This window comes from Rhinopithecus roxellana, chromosome 10 (genome assembly GCF_007565055.1).
Source record: "Rhinopithecus roxellana isolate Shanxi Qingling chromosome 10, ASM756505v1, whole genome shotgun sequence".
Taxonomy (NCBI): Eukaryota; Metazoa; Chordata; class Mammalia; order Primates; family Cercopithecidae; genus Rhinopithecus; species Rhinopithecus roxellana.
Window position 1 is genome coordinate 44,423,268 of NC_044558.1, and position 20,815 is coordinate 44,444,082.

Consider the following 20,815-nt stretch of genomic DNA (forward strand, 5'->3'; position numbering starts at 1 on the left):
CCCTTAACGTTTTTATCGTTCATTTTGACCTTAGAGAATCCAGTGATTATGTGTCTTGGGGTTGATCTTCTCCTGTAGTATCTTACTGAGGTTCTCTGGATTTCCTATATTTGAATATTGGCCTATCTTGCTAGGCTTGGGAAGTTCTCCTGGATTATATTCTGAAGTGTGTTTTCCAACTTGGTTCTGTTCTCCCCATCTCCTTCAGGTACCCCAATCAGTCATAGATTTGGTCTTTTTACATAATCCCATACTTTTTGGAGGTTTTGTTTATTTTTTTTTTATTCTTTTTTCTCTATTCTTGTCTGCCTGTCTTATTTCAGAAAGATAGTCTTCAACTCTGAGATTCTTTGTTCGACTTAGTCTGTTTGGCTATGGACACTTGTGATTGCATTGTGAAGTTATCATGTTGTGTTTTTCAGCTCCATAAGGTCATTTATGTTTCTCACTAAACTGGCTATTCTGGTCATCAGCTCCTGTGATGTTTTATTATGATTCTTAGCTTATTTGCATTGTGTTAGAGTATGCTCCTTTAGTTCAGTGAAGTTCATTATTACCCACCTTTTGAAGCCTACTTCTGCCAATTCAGCCATCTCAGCCTCAGCCCAGTTCTGTGCCCTTGCTGAAGAAGTATTGCAGTTATTTGGAAGAGAAGAGGCACCCTGGCATTTTGAGTTTTCTGCAATTTTATGTTGATTCTTTCTCATCTTTGTGGGCTTATCTGCCTTCAATCTTTGAGGTTGCTGACCTGTGAGTGGAGTTTTTGTGGGGTCTTTTTATTGATGGTGTTACGGTTGTTGCTTTCTGTTTATTTGTTTTTCTTTTAACAGTCAGGCCCCCCTTCTGTAGTGCTGTTGTGGTTTGCTGGGGGTCCACTCCAGACCCCAAGCCTGGGTCCCTCCTGCACCTGGATGTATCGCCAGTGAAGGCTACAAAACAGCAAAGATGGGAGGCTGCTCCTTCCTCTGAGAGCTCTGTTCCAGAGGGGCACTGACGTGATGCCCATCTGGTGACCTGGAGCCCCCTGTTGGGAGGTCGCACCCAGTCAGGAGGAACGGTGTCAGGAACCTTCTTAAAGAAGCAGTCTGCCTGCCCCCTTGACAGAGCAGGTGCACTGTGCTTTGGGGACCACCCTCATCCAGACCGCCCAGACTCTCCAGAGCCAGCAGGCAGGAAAGGCTAAGTCAACTGAACCAGAGAGACCATGGCTCCCCCTCCTGCAAGGGGCTCCATCCCAAGAAGATCATAATTCTGTCCATAAAACCTTGACTTAGAGTGAATTTGTTAACCTTGAGTTTAATTTGATTGTGCCGTGGTCTGAGAGACTGTTATGATTTCAGTTATTTTGCATCTGTAGTTGCTGAAATTTCCACAGGTGGTCTATAAGGTTCTTATACTTGAATATTGATATCTTTCTCTATGTTTGGGAAGTTCTCTGTTATTATCCCTTTGAATAAAGTTTCTACCCCTATCTCTCTCTCTACCTCATCTTTAAGGCCTGTAACTCTTAGATTTGGCCTTTTGAGGCTATTTTTTAGATCTTGTAGGTGTGCGCCATTATTTGTTTGTTTGATTGATTGTTTTGAGATGGAGTCTCACTTTGATGCCCAGGCTGGAGTGCAGTGGTGCAATCTTGGCCCACTGCAACCTCTGCCTCCTGGGTTCAAGCAGTTCTCCTGCCTCAGCCTCCCAAGTAGCTGGGATTACAGCCACACACCACCACGCCCAGCTTTGTGTGTGTGTGTGTGTGTGTGTGTGTGTGTGTGTGTTTGTATTTTTAGTAGAGATGGGGTTTTGCCATGTTGCCCAGGCTTGTCTCAAACTCCCGACCTCAGGTTATCTGGCTACCTCGGCCTCCCAAAGTGCTGGGATTATGGGCGTGAGCCACCATGCCTGACCCGGTTTTTTGGGGTTTTTGTTTTTTTTTTCTTTTTTTCTTTTTTATTTTGTCTTCTCTGGCTATGTATTTTTAAATATCCTGTCTTCAAGCTTACTAATTCTTTCTTCTGCTTGATCAATTATGTTGTTAAGAGACTCTGATGCAATATTTTAGTGTGTCAATGGCATTTTTCAACTCCAGAATTTCTGCTGGATTTTTTTTTCAATTATTTCAATCTCTTTGTTGAATTTATCTAATAGGATTCTGAATTTTTTATCTGTATTATCACAGACTCAAAACTTCATTGTTTCCTCAAAACAGTAATTTTGAATTCTCTGTATGAAAGACCACATATCTCTGTTTCTCTGTGATTGGTCTTTCATGCCTTATTTAGTTCACTTGGTGAGGTCGTGTTTTCCTGGATGGTCTTGATGCTTGTGAATGTTCACTGGTGTCTGAGAACTAAAGAGTTAGGTATTTATTATAGTCTTTGCAGTCTGGGCTTGTTTGTACCTGTTCTTCTTGGGAAGGCTTTCCAAGTATTTGAAGGGACTTGCGTGTTGTGATCTAAGTTTTTGGTCACTTCACCTGTATCTCCATTAGGGGGCACCCCAAGTCCGGTAACACTATGACTCTTGCAGACTCAAAAATACTGCCTTAGTGGTCTTGGGTAAGATCCAGAAGAATTATCTGGATTACTAGGCAGAGACTCTTGTTCTCTTCCCTTTCTTCCAAACAGATATAGTCTTGCTCTCTGTGCTGAGCTACCTGAAGCTGAGGGGTGAGGGGGTGACACAAGCACCCCTGTGGTCACCACCATTGGGACAATGCTGGTTCAGACCTGAAGCCAACATGGTACTAGGTCTCAAGTAAGGCTGCCAGTAAATCCTTATCTGGCTACTACTAGTCCATGTTCACTCAAGGATCAAAGGCTCTATAATCAGCAGGTGGCAAAGCCAGGCAAGATAGTATCCTTCTTTTCAGGGCAGTGAGCTCCCCCTGGCCCCTTGCAGGTCTAGAGATGCCATCCAGGAACCTGGTCCTAGAGACAAAAACCTTAGGAATCCACCTGGTGCTCTATTCTACTATAGCTGAGCTGGCACCCAAGCCACAAGACGAAGTCTTTCCCATCCTTTCTACAAGTAAAGAAGTCTCTCCCCATGGCCACCACTGCTCCAGGCCCATGGCAAGTACTGCCTGACTATTGCCGATGTTCACTCAAGGCTCAAAGGCTCTTCAGTCACCTTGTGGCAAATGCTGCCAGGGCTGGGACTCTTCTTTCAAGGCAGTGGGCTCCCTGCTATCCCAGAGCAGGTCCACAAACATCCAAGAGCTAAGGCCTAGAATCAGGGACCCCAAGAGCCCACTTGGTACTCTACCCCACTGTTGCAGAGCTGGCACCTAAGCTGCAAGTCCTTTTTACTGTTTCCTCTGCTTTTCTCAAGCAGAAACAGCCTCCCCATAGCCACCACAGCTGGGAATGTGCTGGGTCACACCTAAAGCCAGCACAACTCAGTCTCACCTAAGGCCCACAGCAAGTACTACCTGGCTACTGCTGCTGATTTTATTTTTTTATTATATTTAATTTTATTTATTTTTTGAGACAGAGTTTCATTCTGTTGCCCAGGCTGGAGTGCAGTGGTGTGATCTCAGCTCACTGCAACCTCCACCTCCCAGGCTCAAGTGATTCTCCTACCTCAGCCTCCCGAATAGCTGGGATTACAGATGTGTGCCACCACGCCTGACTAATTTTTGTATTTTTTGTAGAGATGGGGTTTCACCATGTTGGCCAGGCTGGTCTTGAACTTCTGGTCTCAAGTGATCCACCCACCTTGGCCTCCCAAAGTGCTGGGATTGCAGGCATGAGCCACTGCACCCAGCCGTGCTGCTGATTATTCAGGGCCCAAGGGATATTTAGTCAGCAGGTAATAAATGTTGCCAGGACTGGGTCCTTCCCTTCAAGGCAGCAGGTTCCCTTCTGGCCCTGGGTGTGTCTAGAAATGTTGTCTGGGTGCTAAGGCCTGGAAAAGGGGCCTTAGGACTCTGCCCGGTGCCCTGTCATACTATGGCTGAGCTGATATCAAAGTTGCAAGACAAAGTCTTCTTTAGTCTCCCCTCTCCTCTACTCAGGTAGAGTGAAGGAATCTCTCCGGGAGTTGTGAGCTGTGCTGTGTAGGGCTAGGGGAGGGGTGTTGCAAGCACTCACTTAGCCACCCCAGCTAGTTTCTCATTAGGTCACATGCCCCCCAAGTCTACTGGCTCTGAGCTCAGCACAGCATCAGGATTTGTCCAGGAATTGCAGTCCTTGTGGCTTTAAACTATCTTTTGAGTTTATTTAGTACCCGAGAACACTTTAGCGTGCAGCAGTGAGGCGTGCTGGAACTCAAGTTCTGACCACTGGGATGGGTGATTCCCCTGTGCCTAGGGCTGATCTAAATGTTCCCTCTGTAGATATCAGCTGACTTCTGCCCAGTGATGCTCTCCGCTGTGACAGGGTAGCACTGAGTTTCAATACAGTCTCTCCATCACTGTGTTCTGCCTCCCACAAGTGCACAGTTTTTCTCTCTATGCCATGTGGCTGCTGCAGAAGGGGTGGGGGAGGGGCTGGCATCATCAATTCAAGACCTTCTTTCCTACCCTCTTCAGTGCCTCTTTCAATGATATGAAGTTAAAACCAGGGACTGTGATTGCTCACCTGATTTTTGGTTCTTACAAAGGTGCTTTTCTATATGGATAGTTGTTAAATTTGGTGTTCCTGCAAGGAGGACAGTCAGTGGAGGCTTCTATTCAGCCACCTTGCTCCGCCTCCCTCCTGCTACCATTTTCTAGCTATAGGCAGGAGGTGGGGAGGGTCACCAGAGAGTCTGGGGCATGCATTTTCAGAGGGTAATTTAAAAGAAGGGAAAAGAGAACGGATGCTGGGAAACAATTATCAGTCTCTGGCACAGACATAATGCATAAAAGGCTATTCTTACAAATCTGTGTATATATACATATATGCACATAGAAACATATACATACTACATTCATATTACTTTTTCATTTCATTATGGACCTTAAAAATTTTCAGCAGACCTACCCTGGTCCACAGCCAGTTTTAGAGTCCCAGTGGCCACTTTCCAAATAAGCTATAGATTCATCTATAAATTTTCTTGCTACTCCGGCCATAGTAAGTTTCCAGATGCAAGTGGAAATAGCAGAGGTTCAAGCCTTAGGCTTCCACTAACTCTTTTACACCTTGCCTTCTCTCATTCTCTCAGCACTCTCCTAATATCTGGATTACCAAGGATCAAAAGTAATACAACAATATGGAGAAACACAAGGATACCCGGGTCTATGCAGACCCTCGCCCATTACCTCCCTTCCTAGGAATTGTATGCTTCCTGAGTGACACTTATATATGTTCTTGTTTAATTGAAAAAAGTATAAGAAAAAATGGTTTTAATACTCTGCAATTTAATGTCATGGCAGGCAACCCAAATAAGACTAGAAGAAGGGAGGGAGTTGTCAATAAAGTACAATTTAAAAACAGTTGAACCTCTTTTCCTCTAAAGACTACCACAGTGCTACATTATGCTTAATGCCTCTTTAAATGGCCTAGTTAAGTGCTCATCATTAGTCATGTGTTACTATGCATTCACTAACAGAACTGGGACCCTGGAACTTGGGGATAAATTGCTCGCAATCGATAATATCCGGCTGGACAACTGTTCCATGGAAGATGCAGTTCAGATCCTCCAGCAATGTGAAGACCTGGTAAAGCTCAAAATCCGCAAAGATGAAGATAATTCAGGTATTGAGAGCATCCTTAGTTAAAACTGATTTTTCAAAATGCCCATCTGTCACCAAAGATATTAGATCTTGATGTTTTACATACAACAGCTGGCTAGTGACGTGGCAGCAGTGTTTCACAGCTGGAAGAGTCTTTAAATTTTATGTTGAGAGTGTAGTACGAATTTTAAATAATGGTGCTTGCATATGATACCATTAAGATATTTTCATTATAGGAAACATAATTGCATGAAATAATTTTTAAAGATGATATCTAAATCATCATCTAATCACACTAATACAGTGAAACTGGTGGTTTTCTAGTTTTTGTTGATATTCCTATGGCATAACTATAAACAAGTGGATGTTGCATTTTTTACCTAATTTTACATTATAAACATTTGATCATTTTATAAACTCTGAATATTTATCATTTTTATTGACTGCCTGTGATTTACCTTTCTTCTCTTCTTAAATCACTATATTGCTTCCAATTGTTTTGTTATTGTAAATAGTACTCTTATAGACATCTTTATACATAGATATCTTTATTCAGCTTTTCAACTTTTTTTTTCTTTTGAATTATTTCCTGAGAAAATATTCCTAGAAGCAGGATGGCTGAGTAAGAATACAAAAGAAATGTCTATGATTCCTGATGAGCCAGTCATGCCTCACGTTGCTTTTCAAAAGGGCTATATACATTTTTTAGGCTCTCCAATGAGACTTAGGAGGGCATAGAATCATCTGAAGAGTTTGTTAAAACACAGATCCTGAGCACCACCCCACGTGGGACCTGAGATTCTGAATTCCTAATAAACATCCAGATGCTGCCACAGCTGTGGTGCAAGGAGCACACTTTGGGTTGCCCTGAAATAAGAGACATCTTACCTGATTATGATAAGAATATAGAGCCAATTGAAAAGTGTCTATTCATCAAAAGAGTCAGATAATGTGGGGAATTACAGAATGTGATATGGATCCATAAAGTAAACATTTCATTTACAATTTTGCCAATCTTGTGGGTAAAGTCAAGGCTTTCCTATGAACATGGTTCTGCTGATTATAGTTACAAGTCTTTTTGTTTGTTTGCCTAAACCATATCCACAATATATATTTTATGACTTCCAGTTTTATTTTGGTTTGGTTTGGTTTTTAATGCAGTGAGACTTTAAATAATTTATAGCAATCTAAATGCCTCCTCCACCTAGATTTTGGTCTTCCCCAGTGTTTTAGAGTTTTTCTGCTAGGTAATTAACAGTAGGTTTTATGTTTGTTTGTTTGTCTGTTTTGTGTTTGTTTTGTGTGGCACACCCAGGCTGGAGTGTGCCATGGAGTGCAGTAGAGCCAACTCTGCTCACTGCAACCTCCACCTCCCAGGTTCAAGCAATTCTTGTGCCTCAGCCTCCTGAGTAACTGGAATTACTGGCATGCATCACCTTTCTTGGCTAATTGTTATATTTTTAGTAGAGATGGAGTTTTGCCATGTTGGCAAGGCTGGTCTCAAACTCCTAACCTCAAGTGATCTGCCCACCTCGGCCTCCCAAAGTGCTGTGATTACAAGTGTGAGCCACTGTGCCTGGCCATAGATTTTTGCCTAATGAACCCTTATTGAATCTTTCCCAACCATTGGATTTTGTTTTCATAGAACAACTACATTCATATTTCACAGGTTATATAAGATTAATTAAATTACATAGTTAAAATAACAAGTACAGCTGGCATAAACAGGTTTAGGAACAAACATAATTGCCTCTAAATTTTGAAGTTTACAACTCAGGCAGGAGCAGGAGCAGAAGTGCAGAGGGGCTAGATAAAGAAACCTATTGCTCTGGAGCATGCCATGGCATTGGTCTGTACATTTTATGATGGAGGATGAACAACCACAGTTAATTCAGTAAATTGGTTAAGTGGAGATTGGTTGAGAGAGCGTCTACTGTATATAATTTCATTGCAACCAGTAATGAAGTTGTGGCAATGTTCTGGGATTTCCTTAATCATGTCATCTAGATCTAGAGTTCATGGTTATGTCAGGCTATGTGTTTATGATTCCTATTCAAAGTAAAAAAACAATCTATAGTTGCACCCATCAGTACAATTGGTGATTATATCCAAATATATTTTATAACCAATGTTTAAAAATATGCACAGGTTTGCACTCATTATTTCCTAAGCAACTGATTTTCTGTGCCAACATTTGCATTTCTCTCCTTACAAGCCTGCTTCAGTTGCACTTTCTTTTGGGGATTTATTTCAAAAGAGGGAGGAAGCCTTTAGCATCAGCCTGGGTTCTGTCCTAGTCAAGAGGCAAAGCCCTGTGGAGAAACCTGTTTTGCATGATTTGCCCTGCTCAGCAGATGTCAGCTACCTTCCTTGCAAAGTGACAAAGCCAAGCCAGAGATGAATATGTGTAGTGTGCACAGTTGGCAATGCATCCAATTTCAAAGCCAGGCTGTGTCTACCAGTTGGCAGGAGTTTCGCAAACAACTGAGCACTTGGAGAGCTAGACCTTATTTTCAGTTACTGATTTCCTTTGCCTCATTTTCCCCCTTTATACCCTTCCCCTACAATCCCTGTGTACACTATTATGATAGTTATTGTGCTTATTAAATATTTTTTAAGAGGTTCCGTTTTTAAAATCCTAAACCTTCCATTGGAAAACATACAACCACCCAAAATAAGACTATAGATATTGGCATGAGAGACATACTTACCCAAACCAGATTTTCTCATACTGATACACAGAAATATATAGTCATTCAGACATGATTTTATAAAAGATCACTATTTGAAAATTATTCAGCTATTGATTTTGAAGAATTTATGTGATCCTAGTATTCTCTTCCCTTACAACATTATAATTTGAGTACCTGAATTCATTTTTATTCACAACAAAGTAAGGGAGGAAAAAAAAATTATTCAAAATGTAAAGCCTGACCACAGATGATTTAAAGTCAAACTAAATCTTCACAAAGAGCAAATGTTTTAAAATCAGACATGATATGATGAAGAATGGAAACTCAGAAGAAGAGATGGTAGGAGGGGGATGAAGGACCAAAAAAAAACTACTTATTGAGTACAGTGTGCAGCACTTGGGTGATGAGTGCACCACAGTCTCAGGCTTCACCACTATACAATTCATCCAGATAATGAAAAACCACTTGTACCCTTAAAGCTATTGAAATAAATTCTTTTAAAAATATCAGACCTCAGTTTAAAGTTCAGCTCTACCACATTTGAGCTGTGAGAGTTTGGGCAACTTGCTAAACTTGTCTGAGATTTGGTCCCATTTTCAGTAACGTCTACATAATGATCCCCATCTCAGGGAGCTGTTGTAACTTACTGAAAGAAATACTGGCACAGTCCATACTCCACTCAGTAAGTGGAGACTATTTGTATTTTAATTACCTCCCGAAATCCCTTTCTCTGCATTCGTTCTGATCCTTTATCAAGATATGACTGAGTGGAAAATAAGCATTGACCCTTCGGACCGTCACTGATTTTGAAAGTTTGATATTATGCTTAATCTGAAATTATGCTGGTGATTAGAACGATCCCATTAAATCGTTGCCATGCTTTGTCTCAATATTTTTGAATGGTAATATTCAGTGTATATTCTCCACCCCCAGAAATGTTGCTCATGCTAATGTAGGCCCTCTGCACTTCAGGAGTTTTCCAGTCCTTGAACGGCTGGCTGCTCTCCTTCCTTCAGTGATGATTCTCTCTCCGGTCACAGGAAGTTTATAACTATACTTGATGTAACTTGGTTTCCTAAGCTAGCTTGTACTGCAAATGGGATTTAACAGATACTGCTTCAAAATGTAAGCATTTCTTCCAGCTTTGCAAGTCTCACTACCCTGCTGTGTAACTTACCCAAGGAAATGGTAGAACTATTCTCAAATGCTGCTGAAGCCCTCGATTTTCAGTCATGCCATCAGCATTCATTTATTGTCTATGAAGTATCAGGCAATGACTACCGGTTCTTAGATAAAAAGGACACAATCCTGCCCTTAAATCAGTTACCACCAAATAGGAGAAACAAAAGAAAATCAATAATTAACAATATGGTGAATGTCCTAAGGATATGCACAAAATATTCCACAATGGTAAGAGAATGTGAAGGCATCCATTTGAGCCTGAGGACCTCAAGGAAAAGATTCTAATAACCTGGGTCCCGAAGGGATTTGTGAAGTGGTGCAGAAAGTTAGAGACAGCATGGCATACTCTAGTAGGCAGATATGGCTCAAGCAGAACATATGTGCAAGGACTTGGTAGTAGGTAAGCTAGAAAGGTATACTGGAGCCAAGTCATTATGGGCTTGTAAATCATGTTAAGAAATTTGAATTTTATCCCAGAAACCAGTGGGGAGCCATTAAAGGAATTAAAATGGGAATGAGGCCCACTGGACTTGGTTAGTGACCATTGGTTTTAATCACTTTACGAAAGCCCTGAATGAGCCATTCAAGAGAGTCTGAATTAACTCTGTTTCTAGCCCAAGCTGGGGGAAACAGTGGAATGAAAGACGAAGAACGCCAGACTGGCTTCATAACTGACAAGTGGGAAACTTAGGCAAATTAACTTCTCTGAGCGTGAGTTTCCTCATCTGTAAATGTCCATTTAATGCTTACTCTACTTGACTGTTTTAAGGATTAAAGGAGGAGATATATATATATATATATTTTTTTTTAATTAAAGTAAAATATATATATGTGTGTGTGTGTATATATATATTTTTGTTTTGTTTTGTTTTGTTTTGTTTTGGAGATGAAGTTTTGCTCTTGTCACGCAGGCTGGAGTGCAATGGCACGATCTCAGCTCACTGCAACCTCCGCCTTCCAGGTTCAACCGATTCTCCTGCCTCAGCCTCCCAAGTAGCTGGGATTACAGGTGCACAGCACCATGCCCAGCTAATTTTTTGTATTTTTAGTAGAGATGGAGTTTTGCCATGTGGGGCAGGCTAGTCTCAAACTCCTGACCTCAGGTGATCCGCCCACCTCGGCCTCCCAAAGTGCTAAGATTACAGGCGTGAGCCTCCGTGCCTGGCCTAAAGGAGGTAATATATTTAAGAACTCACCAATAAGTTTGCACCTAGTAAGGCCTAATGAATGATGACTATCAGTAGTCATTACTGTATTTGGATATTTTTAAAGTGAATTTAAGCTCTATTTAACAATGGCCAAATCTTTTGGAACACTTGGAGTTGTAGGTGTTTTTCTCCCTCATTCTGGATTCAGCCACCATCCTGCCTTCAGGAGCTTCTGCATTTGTTGTCTTCCATTACTGCAGGAATGTAACTCAGGTAGTATCCAGTGGTTCTTGTGTGGGTCCAAGACTCTGGGATTCCTGAGGCTGTGACCCAATCCCCTGGTCCTCAGCAATGCAAATAATCCCCTTGAAAAAAATCTATTGTTTTACCTTGATTGCTTCTGAATCCAAAGTAAATGAAGAGAGTTGGAAGACCTGGCTAGGGCCTGAGAGGAAACCCTGAAACAAAGCAGTAGAGACTTTTGGCGATTTGCAGGAAGAGATAGAGGTTTGCAAATCTATCATATATAGTTTTGAAAACTCGGCTTTGTATTACCACCTTTTTGTCAACCAAATATACAGCTATTAATGATTTCTCATTTGGTTTGGGGAATCTTATTCTAATATATAGCATATTTTTGGAGACCATAAATCAATACTTGACCTTCATGGGCTCTAATCTGTGTAAAAAAATCATTTTCAGGCTGCAGCTTGTCCTATTCAAAGCAAATTACCTTTATCCAGCCTTATTACTGATTAAATTAGTCCTTTGAAGACAGATTCATATTTTGAGCTTCAAACATATATAGTTCACCAGTGTTAAGCCAAGCTAAGTAATTTGCGGTAGCTTTTCCCCCTAAACCCAGATTGGAGTATTGGAGTAGCAGAGATGCCCCTTTCCAAGCTCCCAAGAATGATCTCGGCTGTGCTAGGAGCACTGGAAGGAGGTGTGTTGACAAGAAGCTGGCTGCAAGAAGGACCTATGATAAAAAGTACTTTTCTCTTTTCTTCAGGCTTGATTTCATAAAGGGATGGCTCTCCAGCTTGAGTGTGCATCAGAATCACCAAGAAGATGTTAATCCACAGATGACTAGGCCCCTCTCCCAGAGTTCCCATTCCTATTGGTCTGTGGGGTAGGGATTCTCAGTCAAATGCAAACTTGAGAATTTGTATTTGTAACAAGTTCAGAGATGATGCCAAAACTGCTGGTCCTAGAACTACACTTTGAGAAATGCTGTCACAAACAAACCTAGTTTTGAGACTTAAAATTATCACTTACACAAAGAAATTTGAATTCTACTCTGAAAACACTTAGCAATTGCTTGGACATCTCCTGGTATATCATTGTGACATGCCTATATAAAATGACTGTGCAGCAATAAGGGAGCTGTAGACAGTGTTGTTCAAATGGTTTACTTTCTCAGGCCTGTCCAACTCCAAGAAATTTAGCTGTACTCTAAAATTAATTCCATCACTTTTAGTTGAAGTGAACTTTGATTGACCTGCACATGTATGCCTTCCAAAGGCTCTCTCCCAAATCCAAGCCTCCTATTTGGCCACGGAAGCAGCTACCATTATGGATTCAAGCCAGATAGTGTTCATTTTGTTAAACAAGCGGCACTCAAGAAGCCTGAAAATAGCATTGCACATAAGTGATGCAGCAATTTTGCATCTGTTCTGTGCTTCCATTAATTTTCTTAACTAGAGCTGAGCAGAACAAACAAGTAGGCTTGCCCCGTTTCCTGTCTTTCACTAATCGTTGTAAACCTTCTGTTGTGATATAAAAGCTATTTATAATATCATCAACATCTGCTTAGGCTCACTTTGAAACTTACTGGTGATTCTACTTTTTTCTTTCTCAGAAGTTTCTCTTCTAGTTAAACACCCTAGTCGCTCCTTTCTAAGACTTCTACCTGAAGCAACCTCAAGGAGAGTATATTTAGGAATGCTTCAATCTCCAAAATAGTCTGAGTATTCCTTCCTAAATGGCAGTTATTATCCTCCTCCTAAGCTGCAGGGCCTCACAGATGCCAACTGAGTTAAAGCCCAAGAAGGCAGGTGGAATTGGCAGTTGAACCTGAAGCTGACTCAACACTCCTGGCACGGTGGAGGAAGGAAGTTCTAGGTTTGCTCGTCCCCACAATGGCAGCTGAGGTTGTATTCTCAAACTTTGAATGAGATTAGGTTTGCATCACATGTCTTGGAAAAGGAAACTAGACCTTGGCATAGCAGGGAAGCTGACTCGCAAAACTCTCCTGGAGATCTCAGCCTGGGAACCAATGACTACATGCTAATATGCATTCATCTTTCTGCTCACTTGTTCAAGCATTTACTGAGTTCCCTTTGGTACCAGACATAGTTCTAGGCTATGGGGATATGAAGATAAAAATCTCTGTTTTCAAGGTAATCTTATTCTAATGAAGAGCCAAGTAGTGAGATCCTTAAAACATAGAGTGAAAGGTATACGCTAGAACATGCATTTCCAAGGGGGGCAAAAATTGGTTCTTAAAATTGGTTCTTGTGGTATTTTGGATATTACATTATGATAGTTTTTGGCCCTCCAAATCTCAATCATACCTGATTGAATTCTAGTTCTTAATATTTAATTTCTCTCATTAAGGAAAATTTAAAACTAATTTCACTCTTCTCGTTATTTGAGAGCAAGAATGAAAATAAAAGTTTAGAAACATCAGAAGAATGCACAGGAACTGTGGGTCTCATAGGAAGCCTCTAGCCCCTCCAGCTAAGCCACCAGGAAGCCTTTCTGAAGGATGAGACTCTGAGCCAAGCTTTAAAGTAAAAGTAGAAATTCTACAGGATAACAAATGAGAGAAAGGTGTTTGTGCATAGGGAGTAACAGGTGCACGGGCTAAAGATGTTAGAAAAGTGCTATTTAAGGAATTGCAGTGGTTCTATGAAGAGAGAATTTAGCAGATTGGATTGGGATGGGGGAGGATGGTGTGACCCTCTGGGGGCCAGCTCAGCTCTTGCAAAGGGGTTATATTTTATTCTTAAAGAACTGAGGAACCAATAAAAAGCTTTAAGTAAGAGAGTAACATTTCAGATTTATGTTTTAAAAATATCCTGGGGAGGAAAAAGAAGAAATTTTATGTTGGCAGCACTGGTGAAAATAGAAGTGGGGAGGAGGGGCAAAAGCTGGATCCCAAGCAGGAAAACTGTTTAGGAGGAAGCCATTGCTATGAAAAACTGGGCAGAGCCAAGATGGGGTCCTTCTCAAGAGCAAGTGGTAGTGGGATACCCTGGAGAGCTTGCCTTGTGGGCAGACAGGCCATATGGTCTGGAAAAGACTGTGTGCGGGCAGCCATCACCACCCTCTATGAAAGGAAAGCCAGACTAATTAAATATCTGTTTACACAAGGCATCCACATAGGGCTTTCTAAGGGAAATGATATTATTTTCTTTTTCAAAAGCTTGTTATTAAATTCAAAATACATACAAAAATAAAAATAGCATAATGAATCACCATGCATCACCCAGTGTTAACAGCGATTTGCTTACAACCAACCTTGCTTCATCTCCCCTCTCAGTCTGGTTTCCCCACCTCACCAGTGGAGTTATGAAGAAATTCCAGGCATCATCTCATCTTTTTACTATTACTAACATATGCCTAAAAAATACTTTTTTAAAACATATAACTAAATAATATCATTAGCAATATTTTTAATATGATAAAATAGTCACTCAATGTTCACATTTCCCTGATATATATAAAATCCTAATTAAAACCAGCTGTTTTTTTAAAGTAATCTATCCGATAGAAAAAATAGACAGCTTTCTAAAATTTATTTATTTATTTTTTTAGAGGGAACCTTGCTGTGTCACTCAGCCTGGAGTGCAGTGGCACAATCTCAGCTCACTGCAACCTCCACTTCCCAGGCTTAAGCGATTCTCCTGCCTTAGCTTCCTAAGCAGGTTGGACTACAGCACATGCCACCACACCCGGCTAATTTTTGTATTTTTAGTAGAAAGGGGGTTTTGACATGTTGGACAGGCTGGTCTCAAACTCCTGACCTAAGGTGATCCGCCTACTTTGGCCTCCCAAAGTGCTGAGATTACAGCCATGAGCCACTGTGCCCGGCCGATAGATACCTTTTTATAACAGTTGGTTTTAATTAGAATCCCAAATGATCTACTCATTGCTTTTGGTTGTAATATCTCTTAAATCTCCCTTTTTTCTTTCTTTCTCTTTCTCTTTTTTTTCTTTTCTTTCTTTCTTTTTTTGAGGCAAAGTCTTGCTTCATCACCCAGGCTGGAGAGCAGTGACATGATCTCAGCTCACTGCAACTTCCACTTCCTGGGTCAAGCGATTCTCCCGTTTCAGCCTCCCAAGTAGCTGGGACTACAGGCGCAAGGCACTACGACTGGCTAATTTTTGTATTTTCAGTAAAGATGGGGATTCATCATGTTGGCCAGGCTGGTCTTGAACTCCTGACCTCAGGTGGTCTACCGCCTTGGCCTCCCAAAGCGCTGGGATTACAGGCGTGAGCCACCACGCCCAGCCAAATCTCCTTTCTCTTTTGTGTTTCTGGCAATTTATTTGTTAAAACATAAATCAGCTTCCATTTCTGTCATAATTTAAATAGAGCATCACGTCATCCTGTTTCCACCCCAATGTAATAACAAGAATGTGTCCTTCTTGTTAAGATGTACCATTTCCTAGATTCGCATCTCCATCACTATCTAAACTTATTGGATGCCCTAACAATTGCCTTCTAGTCAGTGAGGATTCAGATGCCAATAAAAAAATGTCCCCAAATTAGGCAACCTGAAACAGACTATCTTAAAGCCATTTACTTCATCTCTGGTATTATTTTGTCATCTTTGTGTCACAAGTTACATTGTCGAAAAATAACATGGAATACTCACTCTGGGTTGCCTGAAGAATGAGCTGAATAGAACCAGGTGCCCGCCTTCTCCCAGTGAATGGCGCTACCCCCAACTCCCCTTCCCGTGGACCACTTTTTGTTTTCATCTGAAGTATGGTTTCCATGGATACTCCCACTAGTTCTTGGGTCTCCAGGTCCTGGGCAAGCGTCCTTCTCCCCAAAACCCATAAAAAGCGGATGCTCCAACCCAAAATGCTTGGCACCCATTGACAAGTTTGTGCTCATGCTTGCCTTATACAGAGAGCAGTAAGGGGTCAAGGTCTTTCCTATGGCATACACACCTCCACTGAATGGCCCACACAGAGTGTCCAGCAGTAACTAATGTTTATGCCAGGGATTACTAATCAAATGACTCATTCAGAATTTCATCCAGAATATAGTTGACGATGAGGGCTGCAAAGTACATGCAATCTATCCAATAGTGCTCTGTTCATTTAGGTCAAAGCCAGCTCTGAAAGGTGACAAAACATCGTACTGTAGGAAAATTTAGACTTTTGACTTCTGCCCGTTATTCAGCTACCCTCTATCTTGATGCTTCTCTCCGGAGCCCTTAGCAGATAATCACCAACCTATTGGCCACAACTTCAGCATCAGCCCAGAAGAAACTTGTGAACCAGCAAATAGAGCTGTTTTAGGCTTGATATGGGAGCTTCTCAGCTGCTAATGTAAATTTGATCCCAGTGTTGAAGATTTTGTGCCCTAAAATGTTGACTTAAGCATTGCAGTGTGTGGTGGATGGTCTTTAGTTCTGAATGTGTGGAGCAAATACGTTGAGTAGAGCACTCAGAAAGTGGAGGTGGTGGCTGCATTCAAAACTCCCAATCTGTGGCCAGAAGTGAAGTAGGTGCTGGCAAGAGAGGACACATTGCTTCCCACATGACTCGATAGACCCTTCATTTTATATTCATCCTAATTCTTCATGGAAAACACAATTAATTGAATTGTTAACTCATGCCTTGCTTTTCCTCCTTATTCTAGTGTTTCATATCATAAATGAACAGCTGCTCACTGCAAAAATGTGGCCGAGTTAGTACTTCACTAGGATGTAGTCTGACTGTAAAAGCTGACTGTTTTGTTAAAGTAGCCACTGAACCATTTCATTGCATCCTCAGGTGCAGAAATGAAACAGTTCCTTAACCATTCACAGCTCCCAGACCCAAGGAATAAAATAAGAAATGCCCAAGAACTTGAAGCATGTCAGAAGCAAATAAAACCTTTGAATTCTGAGACTTCTTATTTGCAACCCTGACACCATCACAATACCCACCATGTTGAAGGCGGCCCATGATATCTTTCTGGCCAGTGCTTTAGGCAGAGCACATTCACAAGTGTCTTCCACTATAATAATGTTGAATAGCCAAAATTAGTTTATGACAGCGTGGCAGCCTGGTCTATGCTGTTGAAACATAGTTTACAACAGCTTTTACTCCATTGAAAGAGGAGAGATGATCATTCAAACTTCCACTTTAATATCTGTAATTCACTGATAGGACTCACATTAGAAGATAGTAAGTGGAATGATAGGTAAGAGATTCTAGATTTCTTACTGTTGTCTTCAAGTTTACTTATCTAAGTTCCACTTAACCATATACGTGTTATCGTTTGTTCCAACCCTTAGCAAAATCCACGTTTCTATATCAAAAGTTAGCTTGCATGTAAAGCTTAAAATGGAAACAGCATGACCCGATGTCTTCTTTGTTACTGGGTCACTCTCTCCTCTCAAATTATAATGCCTCCTCAGCCATATGTTTATTTCACAGGTATTTACTGCACACTTCCCAAATGCTAGGTAAGCACTGTCCTAGACATGGACACAGTTGAAAGGTCCTGCAGCCCCAGTTGGGCAGATCTCACACATTTAAAACATAAGTCATTAGGCAGTGTTCCTCTCCCTGGCACTGACAATGACTATATCTCTGTATTTGAATGTAAGATCCTACTAAGGAAATGCTGTTCCCCAAAAGAATTATTTTCTGAGACATGATACTTCGACGAGGATGTTTTGAATTCCTACTTTATGTGTGAATCTATATGTCTTACTCTTCTGCCTTTTCCAAAGAAATCAATTATGATTCCTTGGCATTTATTGCAGATGAGCAAGAAAGTTCCGGAGCAATTATTTACACCGTGGAGCTGAAACGCTATGGGGGGCCCCTTGGCATCACAATTTCAGGAACTGAAGAGCCGTTTGATCCTATAATCATTTCAAGCCTCACTAAAGGGGGATTAGCTGAAAGGTAAAATTTGAAGTAACTGTTATAATTACCTGTGTCTGAGATGGGCTTCCTTCCTCACAACCACGTAAAAACATGCTCCTGTCTCTGTGGTTATCTGTTGGCTTTTAAAAATCTGCACAAAGGATTGATCTTAGAGTTTGAGAACTCTCAGGCAGAGCTCCGACTTGACTCTGAGGGGCATCTTACAGGCGGTAAAAGATGTCATGGGCTTAGCATTGATACTACTCTCTGAAACGTATAAACTGACCACAATAGACTGAAGATGGGTTTGTATTGTGTCCATTTTCAGAGGAGGAAACTAAAGTTCAGGGAGGTTGAATGGCTTGTCCAATTTCATTCAGCAAACACTTGCTAGCCTCTGTTACCTGACAGGTGCTGCACTTAGCTGCTGTGTTTTCAGAAGAGGGTGATACAGACATCATCTTCAAGGATTATGGGAACAAAGTGTAGTGACCCATTTTAATAATGTCTTAAAATCTGGAATGTCCATTTTTTCCTTTGGCAATGATGTATACACACACACCCACTCCCCACCCTCTGCTAAACTGCATTTCTTTCTGAGATGTGTTGTCAGACATATGACAAACCCTACAGGCAAATCTGTCCTCCAGATCTGTCCTTCCAACCTAGCTCAGGAATACACAAATACGTTGTTCCTGCTAACAACTGAAAACAATGGTTAGCAAAATAGAGATACAGCATTGCAGAATGTTGGAGCTGCAGTGTACCTTAGAAATTAGCTCATACAGGCTGGGTGTGGTGGCTCACACCTATAATCCCAGCACTTTCGGAGGCCGAGGTGGATGGATCACGGAGCGGATGGATCACGAGGTCAGGAGTTCAAGACCAGCCTGGCCAATGTCATGAAACCTCATCTCTACTAAAAATACAAAAATTAGCTGGGCATGGTGGTGCATGCCTGTAATCCCAGCTACTTGGGAGGCTGAGGCTGGAGAATTGCTTGAACCCGGGAGGCGGAGGTTGCAGTGAGATGAGATTGCGCCACTGGACTCCAGCCTGAGTGATAGAGCGGGACTCCATCTCAAAAAAAAAAAAAAAAAAAAAAAAAAAAAAAAAAAAAAATCTGCAGAAAGAAAGGATGCTCCATGCTATCCACTACATTTCTATTTGGATTTTTAGGGGACTTACCCCATGACTCAGCTTTCTTGGAATTGAAAAAGCACACAAGTTCATTTTAATAACTAATTAAAACAATTTTTAAAATGTTTTTGGAAACTAAAAAGTAATCCACAACATATGCAGTTATCTTATAACATTTACCAGAAGAAAGCAAGAGGGACTTCTGGAGATCCTTGCCAAGTCTTTATTATGATGAATGTATAAGGTATGTCAGGGAATTTTTATTCAGTACCACACAGGGATTATTTCTACCTCTCCTATTACTATTTGGTGTTTCAGAACTGGCGCAATCCACATAGGAGACCGAATCCTAGCCATCAATAGCAGCAGCTTGAAAGGGAAGCCTCTGAGTGAAGCCATCCATTTGTTACAGATGGCAGGAGAGACTGTCACCTTGAAAATTAAGAAACAGACAGATGGTGAGTAGTGAGTTGAAAGCCACAATTAAGGATTTCCAGTGCATTTTCTTCCTTGAAAGAATGTGCTAGTGTCTGTGTGTGATTCTAGGGAAACGAATCTCCAGCAACAGAGTATTTTGGTATATTTTTATTTAAATTTACTCTGATACTTAAACTCCTTTCATGTCTATAAAGCCCAGTCAGCATCGAGCCCCAAGAAGTTCCCCATTTCTAGCCATTTGAGTGACCTGGGGGATGTGGAGGAGGACTCCTCACCAGCACAGAAGCCAGGCAAGCTGTCTGACATGTACCCTTCCACAGTGCCCAGTGTGGACAGTGCTGTGGATTCATGGGATGGGTCTGCAATAGACACCAGCTATGGAAATCAAGGTACGTCTTTACTTTGTCCCCAGAGAACTTGTCATTGTTGAAGCCCATGCTTCTTCAAGATTCATCCTCTGCTCCATGAGGAGAATATCTTTATTTAACTTGTGTCTGCTTTGGTGTAGCCATATTCATATTGAACACATTGAATACTTAAACTCAGCTGGCCATGCATTTCCTTCTAGTGCTTATAAGGCATGAACCTTTACCAAACACTAACAGGCCTCCATTAGGTCTACTGATGGCCAAGTATCCCATCCAGAGCTTATCCTTCAAGCTTAGATTAATGTGAGGCAAACCATACAGTAAAGTGGCTTGTTCAATACAGGCCACATTGTCTTATTTTTCAGCAAGCTTTCTACAAAGATGGATTGGGGAGTTCAGAAGAATTGCAAAAGAGATTAGCCAATGATTTGTGACTCTATTTATTCCTGCCCACTCCTGACTTTTTTTTTTTCTTTTAGAGACTGGGTCTCACTCTGTCACCCCAGGTAGAATACCCTGGCACCATCACAGTTCATTACAGCCTCAAACTCCTGGACTCAAGAGATCTTGCTGCCTCAGTCTCATCTCCTCAGTAGCTGAGACTATATGCAGACACCGCCACACCCAGCTGATTTTTAAATTTTTGTAGATATGGGGTCTTGCCATGTTGTCCAGGCTGGTATCAAACTTCTGGCCTCCAGCAATCCTCCAATCTTGGCCTCCCAAAGTGCTGTGATTACAGGCATGAGCCACCATGTCCTTTCCCTGAATATTTGTAATTAGAGCGTTATAATCACAATATAGGAAAGTATAGAGTAGATTTTTTCTTCATAGGTGTCATTGTCATGTGAAAAAATACTATCTACATTAAAAAGCCTCACTCATGGAATATAAACACATAAAAGGTGTCAGACTGAATACAGGGCAGAAACTAATAGCTTCTTTTAAAATATATTTTCTTCCCAGTGATCCATGGCATCAAAAAGAGAAGTATGTCAAAACTTATTGGTATTTCTCCTCATCTGAGCCTTACCTTCTCCCATGTTCTATGTAAATTCTAGCCTCTGAATCCCTTGTTTGCTCTGGGTTTCA

The 20,815-nt window shown here is 41.3% G+C and overlaps 1 protein-coding gene across 6 annotated transcripts in view; it reads left to right on the forward strand.

Annotated features, from left to right (window-relative positions):
- Nucleotides 1-20,815, forward strand: part of GRIP1 (glutamate receptor interacting protein 1) — a 761,679-nt gene that overhangs the window by 696,794 nt on the left and 44,070 nt on the right. For all 6 annotated transcript variants that reach the window (XM_030939011.1, XM_030939013.1, XM_030939017.1 and 3 more), the window contains 4 exons: nucleotides 5,527-5,672; nucleotides 17,672-17,816; nucleotides 19,236-19,375; nucleotides 19,550-19,744. In XM_030939011.1, the coding sequence (XP_030794871.1) occupies nucleotides 5,527-5,672; nucleotides 17,672-17,816; nucleotides 19,236-19,375; nucleotides 19,550-19,744 (626 nt within the window). The remainder of the gene's footprint in view (nucleotides 1-5,526; nucleotides 5,673-17,671; nucleotides 17,817-19,235; nucleotides 19,376-19,549; nucleotides 19,745-20,815) is intronic.